This window comes from Antechinus flavipes, chromosome 2 (assembly GCF_016432865.1).
Source record: "Antechinus flavipes isolate AdamAnt ecotype Samford, QLD, Australia chromosome 2, AdamAnt_v2, whole genome shotgun sequence".
Classification (NCBI taxonomy): Eukaryota; Metazoa; Chordata; class Mammalia; order Dasyuromorphia; family Dasyuridae; genus Antechinus; species Antechinus flavipes.
The window spans coordinates 283,415,392-283,430,247 of record NC_067399.1 but is presented as its reverse complement, the minus strand read 5'-3'; the positions used below and the strand labels follow the sequence as shown (position 1 = coordinate 283,430,247).

Genomic DNA, 14,856 nt, shown 5'->3' with positions numbered 1-14,856 from the left:
TTAAAGCAATTATTTTTTTAAAAATTGTTTTAACACCATGTTAAAAGTTAACAAACTTTTGCCACCCAAAAGGTTGAAGATTTTCTAAAATTATGCAAATATTTTAACTTATGTCATTTTAAAAAATGTTTTAGGTGGAGAATCTGTAGTAACATTAGAAGATATCCTAGCTTTTGCAACAGGTTGCCGCTCTATTCCACCTGTTGGATTTCAACCTACTCCATCAATTGAATTTTTGCATGCTGATTATCCTGTTGGAACCAAATGCTGTAACAGGTTAACTCTTCCAATAACCTGCACATACAAAGAATTTCAAGAAAACATGGACTTTGCCATCAGAAATGCCTTGGGACTAGAAAGAGAAAAAACTTACTACAATGGATGTTAAATCTTATTTCAGAGGTGCCTCCTTATAAGCTGCTATCATTATGTTCTTAACATTCCACAACTTAATCCTTATCCTCTTTTATCTTAAAACTTGCCAGTCCTAATTCAGTAATTTTGATATGAACTTAAAGTGGTGACTTTTTTTTTTAAATAAGTACATTATGTTAAGGAACTCCTTAGTCAAATTTGTAAAAAAAAATTTTGTATTAAGGCTTTTGCTTATCTATGAACTTCAAAATAAGTAACTTTAGTAAGTTGTTTCTTTGTCATGATATACAGAAAAACTGTTATCAACTAGTTTTCTAAGTTATGTTTACTTCAGATAAACTATAATAATTTTCCAGTTTTGTATTAAAAACTGGTTATCTTTCAATTTTTTTTAAATTTTAAAGCACTGACTAGAAATGCCACTGAAGTTTAAAGGTATTACAGATACTGTTCTCAGATGGAGTAGTCCTACTCTAGAAATCAAAGTGCTGCAGATAGGACACTAATAAAAAAAATAGAACTGTTCCTGTGAGATTGAATTATATTAAAATTGTGCCAAAAAGTTAATATTTTTCAACTGTATCTTTGGCCTTAATTGTAACAGTTTTGATTTCTGTAGATTAGGGCAGTTCTATGCCTTCAAAGTGAGTGAATGTGGGTTAATAATTAATTATTTTAGTTTGTCATTTGCCACATTATGAATTTGATTATGGTAGTGGATATTAATTGATAATGTGACTGAATTATTATGTAAGTCTCCTGGAGTCCACTCCATAGATATTAACTTTCAATATAGGTAAAATGATTTTGTGTCTATTAACTAAGTTGACAAATTATTTAAAGGAACAAAATTCTTATATTTATAAATCCATGTTCCCATTTCAGAAGTCATTCTCAGTTAATTTCTATGTAAGTGTTATTTTCACTGCATTCCTTCAAGATGTATGCATTTTTAAAAATTGGAAAACATTAATCTGAAGTTAGCACCAAAGTTTTAATGATCTTTTACATGTGTATGTAACTATTTTTTCCTCTAACTCCCAAGTGCAATGCCAGTTAAACTCCTCTAAATTAAAATTCAGCAAGAAACCTTATGAAGTAAATGGTTTAAATTTATTTCTATATTCTTTTGACATTTGTTGGTATTGACAAGAGTACCTTTGAGCAAATTTGAACTTGGAGAGAGAACAGAATAATCTCAGCTTCTCTTCTTCTTTTATTCCTTTTTAGTTTTGAAAGTTAAACTTATTTATTTGACATGTTTTTTGAATGAGGTTGTGTTTTAAAACTTTTATAGCTTCTGAACTTCTTTCAACAACTTTACTTCTCTTGGATTCACTTATGTTAAAGCTTTTAGGTAATAATGATATTATAAATCTTTTATTTTCAATTGTGTCTAAACAAAAATCAGTTTGTAGTTTACTTTTCATATGGTCATATTTATATAATTTCAAAATTGTATCTATGACTAAGCTTGGCTCTTTTTTCCACTTAAGCTTGTTTCTTTTAATCACTAATATTCTAGTATTTTCCTGCAATATCTTTTGGGCTTGTGCCATTTATTTTTCTTTTCAAATTAAATGAGATAAGTAATCATTGGATCATTGATAACTGAATGAGTGATTCCATGCTAATAAAAATCAATGTTAAAAAAAAAAAAAAAGATAAATTTGCCAAGTGGATTTGCCTTTAGTGTTCAATCATCCTAAGGGAAATAATTAGAATAAGATTTACTCTATTTGTAAATAGACAACATTTGATGATATTTTATTGTTACTTTTATAATGAACTGTACTATGTTCTGGTTGTAATATCAAATGTAAAATATTTCCTTTCATTTTACTTTGATTATTTACTTTAATGTATGTAGCTTATGTCAGCTTTTATGCAATTTAAAATTTGTTGTAATCAATTTCAAATTCAATTCTGTTAGTGAAAGTTGTATTTATATACATGAATTATTTTTAAACTTTAAGCAGAATGACAATGCATAGAGAACTGATCTCAAAGCCAGGAAGACTGAGATTGAAAGTATGCATCTGACACACCCTAATTTATGGAATAAACTCTTAGTGTCAATGCCCCAGTTATCTTTCTAAGACTACAAAATACGGAGATGTTATGGGCCTGCATTGGAAAAGGGAATATCTTCACCTGAGAATTCCCTATATTAATAAAATTAGTTTCAATTTTTATCCCTAAGTACTCTTACTTGTACAAACCTTTTAACTAGAGAGAAACTTAGATATGTCTCTGGGTTCTGTTGACAACCTTTTCAGTACTTACATCTTTGTCTACTCAGTTTGATACCCAAATTTGGATAATTTGTAATAATGTCTCTATTGCATAGTAAATGACTAGAAAAACACATGAAGAAAGCATCCTTTTGTGTAAACTGACAACCTAATGCTTTTCTTGCATGAAGTCTGTTCTGAATAAGCGAAGAGAGATTCCTTTTGTACCAAGTGGAAAAATCCTTTTACATAAATTAACTTCAATAAAAGTTTAATTAAACTAAACATATGAATAGGAAGTACATAAATGAGGCAGCGTTGTTATTAAAGCTTTAAATGAGACAAATAGCATTCTGAAATTAATTCATTTTTCATTTAATGAAAGAGAAAGAAAAATTTCATTCACAAACTTGCACATGACATACCCACTCACCTATCCACTAATCTTTACTTTTCAGTCCTTAAGTGAATAGCTGTTTATTGCCTCCATGGGTTTGAAGTATGACTGTTTATTACTCTGTAACTAACTACTTTGTAGTTTTAAGCATTTGGATATGTATATATTGTACATACTGAATGTAAATTGCTTTATATTCTTTATTTAACTCATAAGAAATTAAGTGGTGAGATGATGGGTTTAAAATTAGGGATCTGGGACTTACAATGCTAAGATATCAGAATGAGGAAGGAACTCTCTGAAGCCCTCTCAGATTTCCTTTTAAATATCTAGAAAGCCACTTCAGAATTGATTTAGGAGCAGAAAAGCAGCTTGCTAACCTGGCAGGAAACATCTTGTTTTACAGGGGTGGGAGGGGATTAAGGTCCAAGAACAGCAGCATGGAGCCTGCAGCAAGACTCTCAGCCTGGAGAAATCCACCAGTAAGGCCAAACCAGCAGCAGAGCAAGGCCCCACCCCCAACAAAAGCTACCAGCAAAGACTTGATCCCTTTGCTGACCATTAGTGAAGCCCTGTCCCAGGCCTAGTCAGTAAGGAGACCCCACCTTCTAAGGCTTACCAAATAGGGTGACCCTATTTCTGTGGCAACCCAGGAGCAAGTCCCTGGGCAGATCAGCAATGAAATTATTCCTCCAACGTCTGCTAGCCGAGAGACCTTATTTCTAGAGCAAATCAGCAGTAAGGCACCATTCCTGGAGCAAGTTAGCAATTAATCTCTACATCCAGAGAAGGCCAACTGGAAGTTTCAGTATAAACCAGAAGGAAAGCCTTATCCATCAGAGAAAGTAAATAACTAATCCCTGAAGCCAAGTGAAAGTCTGTAGCAAGACCCAGAGCCCCTGCACCAAAAGCTTAGACCAGAGTAGGACCAGAGCTTCTCTCTTACATAAAAACATCAAGTCAAAGTCAGAAAAATAGGCAAAAAATAAAAATAGCTTACTTTTTGAAAGTTAGCGTAAACTTTGAGGACAATAGTGTCAAAGTGGCTACATGTGAATCCTCAAAGAATAATGTAATTTGGTCTCAAGCCCAAAAAGAACTGAATTAAAAAAAAAAATTTAAAAAGCAAATTAAAAAAGCAGAAGAAAATTGGGGAAAGAGATGAAAGTATAATGCAAGAGAATCCTGAAAAAAGTCAATAGCATGGGGAAAGATATGCAGAATTTTCCAAGGACAAGAATTCCCCCCAAAATAGAAGTAGCCAAATGGAAAAGGAAGTACAAAGGCTCATTAAAGAAACTAATTAAAATTGAACGTGAAAACTAATGATTCTACAAAATATCAAGATACGATAAAACAATTTAAAAATTAAAAAAGAATTGTATGTTGGAGATGTGGGAAAACTGGGACATCTACACTGCTGGTAGTGGTGAGCTGATCCCTCCTTTCTAGAGAGCAATTTGGAACTGTGCCCAAAGGGATATAAAACTCTGTATCCTTGAATCCACCAATCCCACTACTAGGTCTATATCTCAAAGACATCAAAAAAAAAAAAAAAAAAAAAAGGGAAAAGGACCTATTGTACAAAAATATTTATAGCAGCTCTTTTTGTGCTAAGAATTAGAAATCAAAGGGTTGTCCCATCACTTGGAGAATAATAGCTAACCAAGCTGTGGTATACAGTTGTACTGGAATATTATAGTGCTGAAGAAATGACAAGCAGGATGATTTCAGAAAAACTAAAAAGATTTACATGAACTGATACATAGAGCCAGGAGAACATCATACACAGTAACAGTAATATTGTTCGATGAAGAAATGTGAATGACTTAAGTTATTCTCTGCAATGTAGTGATCTAAGACAATCCCAAAGGACTAATGAAGCATACCATTGACTTCCAGAGAAAGAACTGATAATGATTGAATACAGACTGAAGCATGTCATTTTTCACTTTAAAAAAAAATTTTCTTGTACAAAATAACTAGCATAAATATTTTATATAATTGCACATATATAACCTATATTTGCTTATCTCAGGGAGGGGGGAGGGCAGTGATGAGGGAGGGACTAAACATGGAACTCAAAACTTTAAATAAAAATGTTTAAATATTGGGGGAGAAATGGTGATCTGAGTATAGATAGTGGTAGACACAGAAAAGATTGAGGAGGGGAAAAAGGAATGTTGTAAGACAGTTCTCATTTTATGTAAATTTGCATCATGCAAATTCAGTTTTACATAAAGAATTCTAAAAGGCATGCATTCATAAACATATGAAGAGAATTTGGAAAAAAAATATTCTTGAAGTTCATTCCCAATTTTCATTGATTTGAAAGATGAAATGTTCAAAAAAGTAATAAGATTGTAAAATTAGCACAAGAATTGGAGTTAGAAATAGATGAGAATGATGTAAAGGAGTTGAGTCTCAGAGAACTGTTGAATGAAGATCTGAGTTTTATTAACTTTACTGTATAGTACTATGTATGCTTTATTATTAACTTTACCCTTCATAATTCTATTTTTTGTGGTACAATATTCAATATCTGCATTTTAGAACATTTTATGATCTGTGTAAAGGTATTTTGTGTATGGTTTTGTTATATAGTCCAAGTGAAGTGGAGGAGTAGGGGTAAATTCACATTACCAGTAGAGATCTGCACAATGATCCCCTTAAGTAAAGTGAGAATTGTCTATACCTCAATCATATTCAAAGGATTTTAGGAAGTGCAGAAGTTTTCATATATGCTCTCAAGCTCTTGAAGGGCTGACTTTTGTACGTATTGTTTAGTTTTACATCACTGGAGTGCAAATTAAAATCAGTGAATAAATTGACAAGTTGGTAGACATTTGAGTAAATTTATGCAATTTAATAATTATTTTAAGTGTGACTAGTATTTTGAAATATCAATATTTTTCCTTAATATTGGGTCATTTCTGTTGGAATAAGTGATAGGTAATCAATAGTGTTTTTGTGATTTCATTAAACTTTTGATGTGGTAAATAAAAATACTTGCCGGTAGACAAGATGATTGCTACATTTTAATAGCGATTATTATAATTTTAATATGCAAGTTTTAGTTGTGTAAATAGCAGTTTGACATTTACATTGCAAAATTTGGTAGTTTCAGAATCCACCAGTTAGTATGTCAGTGTTGAATTCCATGTTTTGGATATATTGATTATGGGAGATGAACTGTCATGTGTATCCATTTTTTGAAGTGCAATAAAGTCTAAGGATTCGAATTTATAACAATGATTTTGGGTGATTTTTTTTATTGTAGTTTAATAAGTTCACAAACCTTTTTTTCTGCCATCTTTCGCCTTCCCCACATTTCCATAAAGATGGGAAATTAATTTCATCTATGTCACCGCCTAGCCAATAGTTTGAAGCCTCTGTCTCAAGACAGAAAGGGGAAAAGGCCAATAAAGCTAAAGATTAATTTGCATATAGCCAACAATGGGATATTGCCCATCTATCAACACTTGTTAGGTAAGAACCGTACTTGGTGACCTCCTTTTACTCTCAGAGACCGACTTCCAATAGCGCAGAATTGCCACATTCCATTGACTTTAAAAATTTCAAGAGTGCTCCCTCCCAATCCTGGAAAACCACGTGACTTAATCCGACCTAGAAAAGGCGGGGCCGATGTAGTCATGTGTCCTCGGGAGCGCCTTCTGATTCTCCGTTTTCGGCTCCACGCCTGCATCCCGCCCCCTTTCCTTCCGGGGGCGTTAGGGCAGCCACGTCATCCTGCTGCTCCGGAGCCCGGGCGGTGAATGGTGGGAGTCAAGATGGCGGCCGCGGCTGCAGCCAGTATCCGAGAGAGGCAGACAGGTACCAGTTCGTTCGTGTCCTTTGTACTCTTCCTCTTCCTCCCTCCTCCCGCGCTTAGCTTTGCCTAATGCCAGGATCGCCTTCGGTTTTGGACCACCCGGCAAGAGAGGTGTTTGGGTAGTCAGAAGCTGGGTGCTGAGGGGCCCCTCCTCCTGCAGTCAGACAAGGGGGATGCAGACGGGGGCGAAGGGACCGGGCATCGAGGGTCGGGCTGTCCCAGCCCCCTCCTTGGGCCTGCTCTATCCCTTCTGTCTCCTGTTACCCAGTGGACTCAGCCTTTTGTCATTCGCCTTCTTCGCCTGCCACCACTAGCTGCATTTCTGCGCCTTTCCGCAGCATCCCGGACACTTGAGGCGTCCCAGGTGGTATTCTGGGGCTTTTCCCGGTCTTGGTCCCACAGATTGGTCTGTCCTACTCGGACGGGAACCCTTTGGAACACTTTGCCTGGGTTCATGGTCGAGGGAATGTTAGGTGATGAACGGCCCTCACAGGCGGCTCTCTGGGCGGTGATAAAAAGCCAAGGAGAGTTAGTTGCCACTTCCAGCGACGAGAATTCCTCTGAAGGCGCACTCTTTTTTCCATATGGTGCCTCAGTTATTCCTGGAAAATATTTAGGGCCGAGGTAATTAACATCTTCAGTCCTTACTTCTGGTGCTATTGGCAAAATACACATATATGGACATGTATACATGCACACACACATATGCATATTTTCAAAGGTTCAAGTGGGCATTTTGGTAACTTTGGCTGATGTTTATTATGATTGTGAAGGAATACAGTCTTTATGCATCAAAAATATTTGAGGCATGTAGTGTTTGTTTTCCCTTTCTTTTTGCATCCTAGGTCTGAATTTAGTTTAATTCATATTTTGCTATTTGAAACTTTGAGTTTTTCCTTAATATTTTATATCAGAGTATTTAATGGTCTCTTCAAGATTCTGTTATAGAAGTTTGCTAACAATGAAAAGCAATTTTTAAAAGGATCTTTGAAAGACAGCTGAGTGGTGCAGTGGGTACAGCACCAGCCCTGAAGTCAGGAGGACCTGAATTCAAATATGACCTCAGAAGTATAACACTTCCTAGCTGTGTGACCCTGGACAAGTCACTTAACCCCAACTGCCTCAGAAAAAAAGAAATTTAAAAAAAAAAGGATCTTTGGAAGTTTCATAAATAAAAATTTTCATTACAGATATTTCTATTTTTAAAATATGAGTATTAAGGAAATCGGGGGATTTCAGTTCAGATGAACTTGCTACAATGCAATACCACCTTGCTTATGTCATTAATACCAGATCTGTTATTCAATTTAGATGCTGAAGTCAATGTTTTATGCCCTTAAATAAAGTAAAATATTTATTTTCTGAATAATTAATTATATAGTAAGAAGGAATTTTTTTTCCCTGATGCATTTAGGGAATTATCTTTATGAATGTGCAAGAGCTTGCTTTCTCTTTTAAGAACTAAAATACTCTGCATATACAGGTAGTGACCCAAAACATTTTAGACAGAGGAAAACCAGGAGCAGAACGTGGAGGCACAGGATCATATTTTATAGAGGTATACTCCAACCTCTTCACTCTCCAGCTTCTTCTGTCCCTAATTTACAATTGAGAAGAAGCCTAGAGGGTGTAAAAGACTTTCCAGTTTCCTTAATAGTGAGTTGCAAAATTATAATTAAATTCCTAAATTTTTAGACTTTAAATCTTTTGTTTTTTTCTTTCTGATATACTACTTTGGCTATTTTTAAATTTTTTATTATTATGTATTTGACGAACTCTACAGTATACCTGAAGTACAGTATGTAGATCAATCTAGCCTATAGTTTGCTATAAAGGATTTGGGGGAGATAAGATTGAAAAGAAATTTGTTACTCCAAAGAACCTAGAATTGGCATTGTCTCTATCTGAATGACTGAATGAAATCTCTTATCATGAAAGTTGAAACTATGAACTGTTTTTAAAAGGACATTAATACATTAGGATTTTTACGTTAGAAAACATGTAACTATTAGTTTTGATGGTAAAGGTTATAGGTAGTTTTTACACACTTTTGATTACCAGAATTCCATTTATAAATATTTATGTATTGTTTGGAACTTAATGTGTTTTCTTTTTTGTTATTTTTGCTGAGGCAATTGGGGTTAAGTGACTTGCCCAAGGTCACACAGCTAGGAAGTGTGAAGTGTTGAGTATCTGAGTTCATATTTGAACTCAGGACCTCTTGAATTCAGGGCTGGTGCTCTATCTATCCACTTCACCACCTAGCTGACTCTTAGCTTTTGGGGGCAGAAAATAGAAGAGGAAGGAATTGGAAGTGATGTTGGCCTTAGAGACTGATAATGGGGCTAGTAAGAACACTAGAAGAAGAAATGGCTTTGGGATTTTATCTTCATTCGTCTCCCTTTATCCCTTATCCCTCTAATCCTGTCATTCCTGCCCTATGGACTAGTTCTAGGGTCAAGTGAGGACCAGACCTAACTTTGGGGAAAGAGGTTTGTGATAATCTGATGAAGAGAAGGGAAGACAAAAGGATCTTTAGACAAGTGACATACCCTTCTAGATTGTCATAGGGTCACAGGTTTAAAATTAGCAAGCGAGAGGTTATCAAGTTCATCTTCCTCATTTTACAGATAACATAAGTGAGAATCAGAGATGTTCAATCACTTGTTCTGGTTCACACAAATGAGTCACATTTGAACCCAGTTCTTCCTGACTGGGTCCGGGTCCAGTGTTCTCATCTAAATATCAAGTCACATAAATTAGATATATAATTCAGGGATTTGCAAAATTGAGTTAGCTTAGAATTCTTTAAAAATAATTCCCAAAACTGTTTTATTCTTTGAAAGAATATTAATATGATTATTTCCAGTTAATGCATATTTATACAAATCTACTTTTTTCACAACATAAAAGTGAATTATATTTTTAATAATAGCTTTTTATTTTCAAAATATGTGCAAAGATAGTTTTCAACATTCACCCTTGCAAAACCTTGTGTTCTACATTTTTTCTCTTTTCCCTAGGCAGCAAGTAATTCAATATATATTAAAAATGTGCAGTTCTTCTATAACTATTTCCACATTTATCATGCTGCACAAGAAAAATCAGATCAAAAAGAAAAAAAAAATGAGAGGAAAAAAAACCCAAGCAACAACAACAAAAAAAAGGTGAAAATACTATGCTTTGATCCACATTCAGTCCCTATAGTCCTCTCTCTGGATGCAGATGACTCTTTTCATCACAAGTCTATTGGAATTGGCCTGAATCACCTTATTGCTAAAAAGAGTCACATCCATCTCCGTTGTATAATCTTGCTGTTGCTGTGTACAATGATCTCCTGGTTCTGCTCATTTCACTTAGCTCATGTAAGTCTCTCCAGGCCTTTCTGAAATCATCCTGCTGGTTTTTTTCTTATAGAACAATAATATTCATATACCATAACTTATTCAGCCATTCTCCTACTAATGGGGATCCACTTAATTTCTAGTTTCTTGCCACTATAAAAAGGGCTGCTAAAAACATTAAAAATGAATTTTAAATGATATACCAGGAATGTGTTTATTCGGCTCTATGAAAAATAACCTGTTTAACCTTTCTGCTTATAATAGAGGCTCTCATCTCAGAGGGAATATGAGGAAAACAAAATGCCTTTTTTGAGAAGGCAAGTTTCAGATTTAGATAGAAGATAGAAGTAGAGTTTTAATAAGATTTTATCTCATTTTGTAATAACACATTGTTCTGATTACTTACTTTTAGCACAGTCTGACTTCAGCCTGTTTTTTCCAGTTATCTTTTCTTATATAGAACCAGACTTTGAATGACTGAACCTTTTTAAGTTTCATCTTCTTCATCTGTAAGATGAGGGAGTTGGAATCATTGACCTCTGAGATCCTTCCAGCCCTGGATCTATGATTCTACTTCTCCTGTTTTCTGTAGCTAGCCCAAGGCCCAAATCATCTCCCTTAAATTCTCTCTCTCTCTCTTTTTTTTTTTTTTTTTTTTGGATTCCGTGGCCTTGGAGAGAGACAGCATCCCCTGCATTTCCATTCCCTATGTAGACTAGCCTCTTAATAGCCTTCAGTTTGAGTGACCAGTGTATATCACGTTGTTTTAACTGTGTTATTTCTCTAGAACAAATTAATGGGCAGTTGGTAGACTATTCTTTTATGTACTTGTCTATTCTTTTAGTTGTAAAGTTTTCTGGAGAACTGTGAGGATTATTTTGAGAAATCTATTTGTACGAACGTAAATTGAAATTTGGAAGGAATTTTAGAAGTTATGTAGTCCAACATGCTTATTTGGCAGATGAGAAAATTGAGGCCCAGAGAGAAAAAGTGACTTGCCTAACTTTATAATAGCAGTTAAGTGGCAGAGTAGGGTTTCGAACCTAGGTCATCTTACTCTAGCTCTAGTACTATTTCCACTACATCAGGTTGCCTCCCAGGATATATGGGTAGTATAGGGACAAAAAAGCTTGTACAGTGAGAGGTGGAAACCAAAAGAGCTGGACATAGTTAATAATATCAAAGTAGGTAACTAGGGTCCATGGAAGAGTGAAGGAAATACTGGGAATCACATCAGGCTTCAGCAGAAATAAACAAAGCATTTCCTAGAGGAAGGACCCATAATGTGGCAACTTTGGCCTAACCTCCTCCCATTTCAACTGAGTCATGGAGCTCTAGAGATTTAGGTTCAGAGCTGCCCAACTTGAGTCTTGAGTGTATTGTTTGTGTGTGTGTGTGTGTGTGTGTGTGTGTGTGTGTGTGTGTGTGTTGGGGGAGAGGGCGGAGGGGAAAGGAGGGAGGAGAGGAAGAAGGGAAAAAATCTCTTTTATCCTTGATTTTTTCATACACCACTAATTATCCTACCTGGTCAATCTTCTTCTCCACTCCAACTCCTGCCCATACATAAAGGGATTTCAACATAATAGTATACATGTTGATGTTGCATCAAATATTCTGGCTCCAATGTTCACCAGCCTTGTCAAATTCCTCCCTTGACCTATGCCTTCAGTCACATACCTGGACAATCTTACCCTTTCTTAGCATCACTCTCTTGTGTTCTGCTTTTATGAGCAAGAATTTTAAAATCCCTCTATCCAACCATATCCTCCTAACATTCCATCTCTTCATGTCTCACTGTTTCACTCTATTTCCTGACCATTATTTTTGCTCTGGTTTCTTTTTTTCTTTTTTTCTTTTTTTAAATTTTAATATCTTTTTTATTGATAGAACGCATGCCAGGGTAATTTTTTACAGCATTATCCCTTGTACTCACTTCTGTTCTGATTTTTCCCCTCCCTCCCTCCACCCTCTCCCCCAGATGGCAAGCAGTCCTTTACATGTTGAATAGGTTACAGTATATCCTGGATACAATATATTTGTGCAGAACAGGACAGCTTTCTTGTTGTACAGGGAGAATTGAATTCAGAAGGTATAAATAACCCGGGAAGAAAAACAAAAATGCAAGCAGTTTATATTCATTTCTCAGTGTTCTTTCCCTGGGTGTAGCTGCTTCTGTCCATCTTTGATCAATTAAGGCTCTCTTTATCGAAGAGATCCACTTCCATCAGAATACATCCTCAAACAGTATCGTTGTTGAGGTATATAATGATCTCCTGGTTCTGCCCATTTCACTCAGCATCAGTTCATGTAAGTCTCGCCAGTCCTCTCTGTATTCATCCTGCTGGTTGTTCCTTACAGAACAATAATATTCCATAACATTCATATACTACAATTTACTCAACCATTCTCCAATTGATGGACATCCTTTCATTTTCCAGCTTCTAGCCACTACAAACAGGGCTGCCACAAACATTTTGGCACATACAGGTCCCTTTCCTTTCTTTAGTATCTCTTTGGGGTATAAGCCCAGTAGAAACACTGCTGGATCAAAGGGTATGCACAGTTTGATAACTTTTTGAGCATAGTTCCAAATTGCTCTCCAGAATGGCTGGATGTATTCACAATTCCACCATATCAGTGTCCCTGTTTTCCCACATCCCCTCCAACATTCCCCATTATCTTTCCCTGTCATTCTAGCCAATCTGACAGGTGTGTAGTGGTATCTGAGTTGTCTTAATTTGCATTTCTCTGATTAATAATGATTTGGAGCATATTTTCATATGTCTATAAATAGTTTCAATTTCTTCGTCTGAGAATTGTCTGTTCATATCCTTTGACCATTTATCAATTGGAGAATGGTTTGATTTCTTATAGATTAGAGTCAATTCTCTATATATTTTGGAAATGAGGCCTTTATCAGAACCTTTGATTGTAAAAATGTTTTCCCAGTTTATTGTTTCCCTTCTAATCTTGTTTGCATTTGTTTTGTTTGTACAAAAACTTTTCAATTTGATATAATCAAAATTTTCTATGTTGTGGTCAATAGTGATCTCTAGTTCTTCTTTGGTCATAAATTCCTCCCTCTTCCACAGGTCTGCGAGGTAAACTATCCTATGCTCTTCCAATTTATTTATCATCTCATTCTTTATGCCTAGGTCATGAACCTATTTTGACCTTATTTTGGTGTACGGTGTTAAGTGTGGATCAATGCCTAGTTTCTGCCATACTGATTTCCAATTTTCTCTGGTTTCTTTTTCTTCCCTTCTCATTTTTAACTCAGTACAACTTTTTATTGTTCTATACTCTTGAATCCCTTGTCCCTTTGCTCCAGTGTCACTCATTCCTTTCCAAACCCCAGTTTTGGATTCCCCTCCACCATCTGTCTGCCTTCTCTGCTTCTATTCAGGTGCTGCTCACTGGAGCTGGACAAAGTCAGGAAACCTTGCTGGTTGAATCCACTAAAATTAATTATATAATCTGAACTGAGCCCTCTTCCTTAATTAATTTTCTCTCTATTTTCCTGTACCTCTTCTAAACCTTGTCTATTCTCCTAAACCTTCCCTACTCTGCATTCCTTGTTCTCAGCAGAGAATCTCAGCCTTCTTATACTTCATTAAGAAAGTAGAAACCATCCCTCATGAACTCCCTCTTCTCCCCTATATTGCATCTCAAATCTCCTTGATAACATCATCCATTTTCTCCTTTAGTCTCTGAAACAGTTGCTTTTTATCCTCATTGAAACTAACCCCTCTATTTGCATCCTTAATCCCTTCTCTTCCCTGCTCTGTCCATACCTTCCTTCTCTCCTGTCTCTTGATAGTTTCCCTTATCCACAAACTAATCCAAGTGTCTTCCCCCATTCTTAAAAATCCTCATTCTTACTCATCCCCTTAAGTTATAATTCTACATCTTTGTTCCATATTATTACCATAAAGGAAAAAAAAATCTTTACTCCTTGCCTTCATTTCTGGATTCTTACTTTATTCTTATTGTTTATTCTTTTTCATTTCTCTGGGTTTCATTTTCTCTTCAGGTTTTTCTTCATTCTCGTTGGTCAGTCCTTATTCCTCCTTTGTAGGATCATCATCTGTGTTCTATCCCTTAAATCCAGATGTATCCCCAAGGATTTGTCTTGGACTCCCTTCTCTCTGTTCTTTTGGTGAGCTCATCATCTCTCAGTTATTATTTCTTTGCTGATGAATTTCAGATTATAATTTTATCCCCAATCTCAAATTCTTAAATTCATATTAACAATTGCTGGATATTTTTAAGTAGATCTAAATCTGTCCAATCATTTTTATCAGCACCTCCAGATTAGGGCTGAGAATTAACCTCTTTGCTTCCAAATTAACCACACACTCTGGACTTCAGTTTCTCCATCAATAAAATAAGGAGATTTGATTTCCTCAGTTCACTTCCAGTTCTGTGCTGTTTCTATAGTTCTAGTTTTTGTGATATTTAACTTATGAAGGTTTAATATTGTTTGATTCCAGTTACAAAGTATTGCTGAAGTTTGGAAGCATATTTTATAAAATTTCCATGTCACTTTTGACTAATAATCACTGTTATATACTTAACTAGCTTTTGGTGATATGATAGGGTCAGAAGCCATTCAGATTGTCTAAGTATTTCAGATAGCTCAATTAATAAATCCTCTGGGAATCGAAGTTGATT

The 14,856-nt window shown here is 35.4% G+C and overlaps 2 protein-coding genes across 5 annotated transcripts in view; both read left to right on the top strand.

Annotated features, from left to right (window-relative positions):
* Positions 1–6,258, top strand: part of G2E3 (G2/M-phase specific E3 ubiquitin protein ligase) — a 68,622-nt gene extending 62,364 nt beyond the window's left edge. The window contains exon 16 of the mRNA XM_051977306.1: positions 135–6,258. Within this exon, the coding sequence (XP_051833266.1) occupies positions 135–388 (254 nt within the window). The 3' untranslated portion in view covers positions 389–6,258. The remainder of the gene's footprint in view (positions 1–134) is intronic.
* Positions 6,259–6,732: 474 nt separating this feature from the next.
* The window catches only part of SCFD1 (sec1 family domain containing 1), a 123,889-nt gene continuing 115,765 nt past the window's right edge, over positions 6,733–14,856 (top strand). Inside the window, exon 1 of one of the 4 annotated variants that reach the window (XM_051977307.1) lies at positions 6,733–6,840. In XM_051977307.1, the coding sequence (XP_051833267.1) occupies positions 6,783–6,840 (58 nt within the window). In that variant the 5' untranslated portion in view covers positions 6,733–6,782. Of the gene's footprint in view, positions 6,841–9,735; positions 10,006–14,856 lie in introns of those variants that run through there. The other 3 variants (XM_051977309.1, XM_051977310.1, XM_051977308.1) reach the window with 3 other exon arrangements.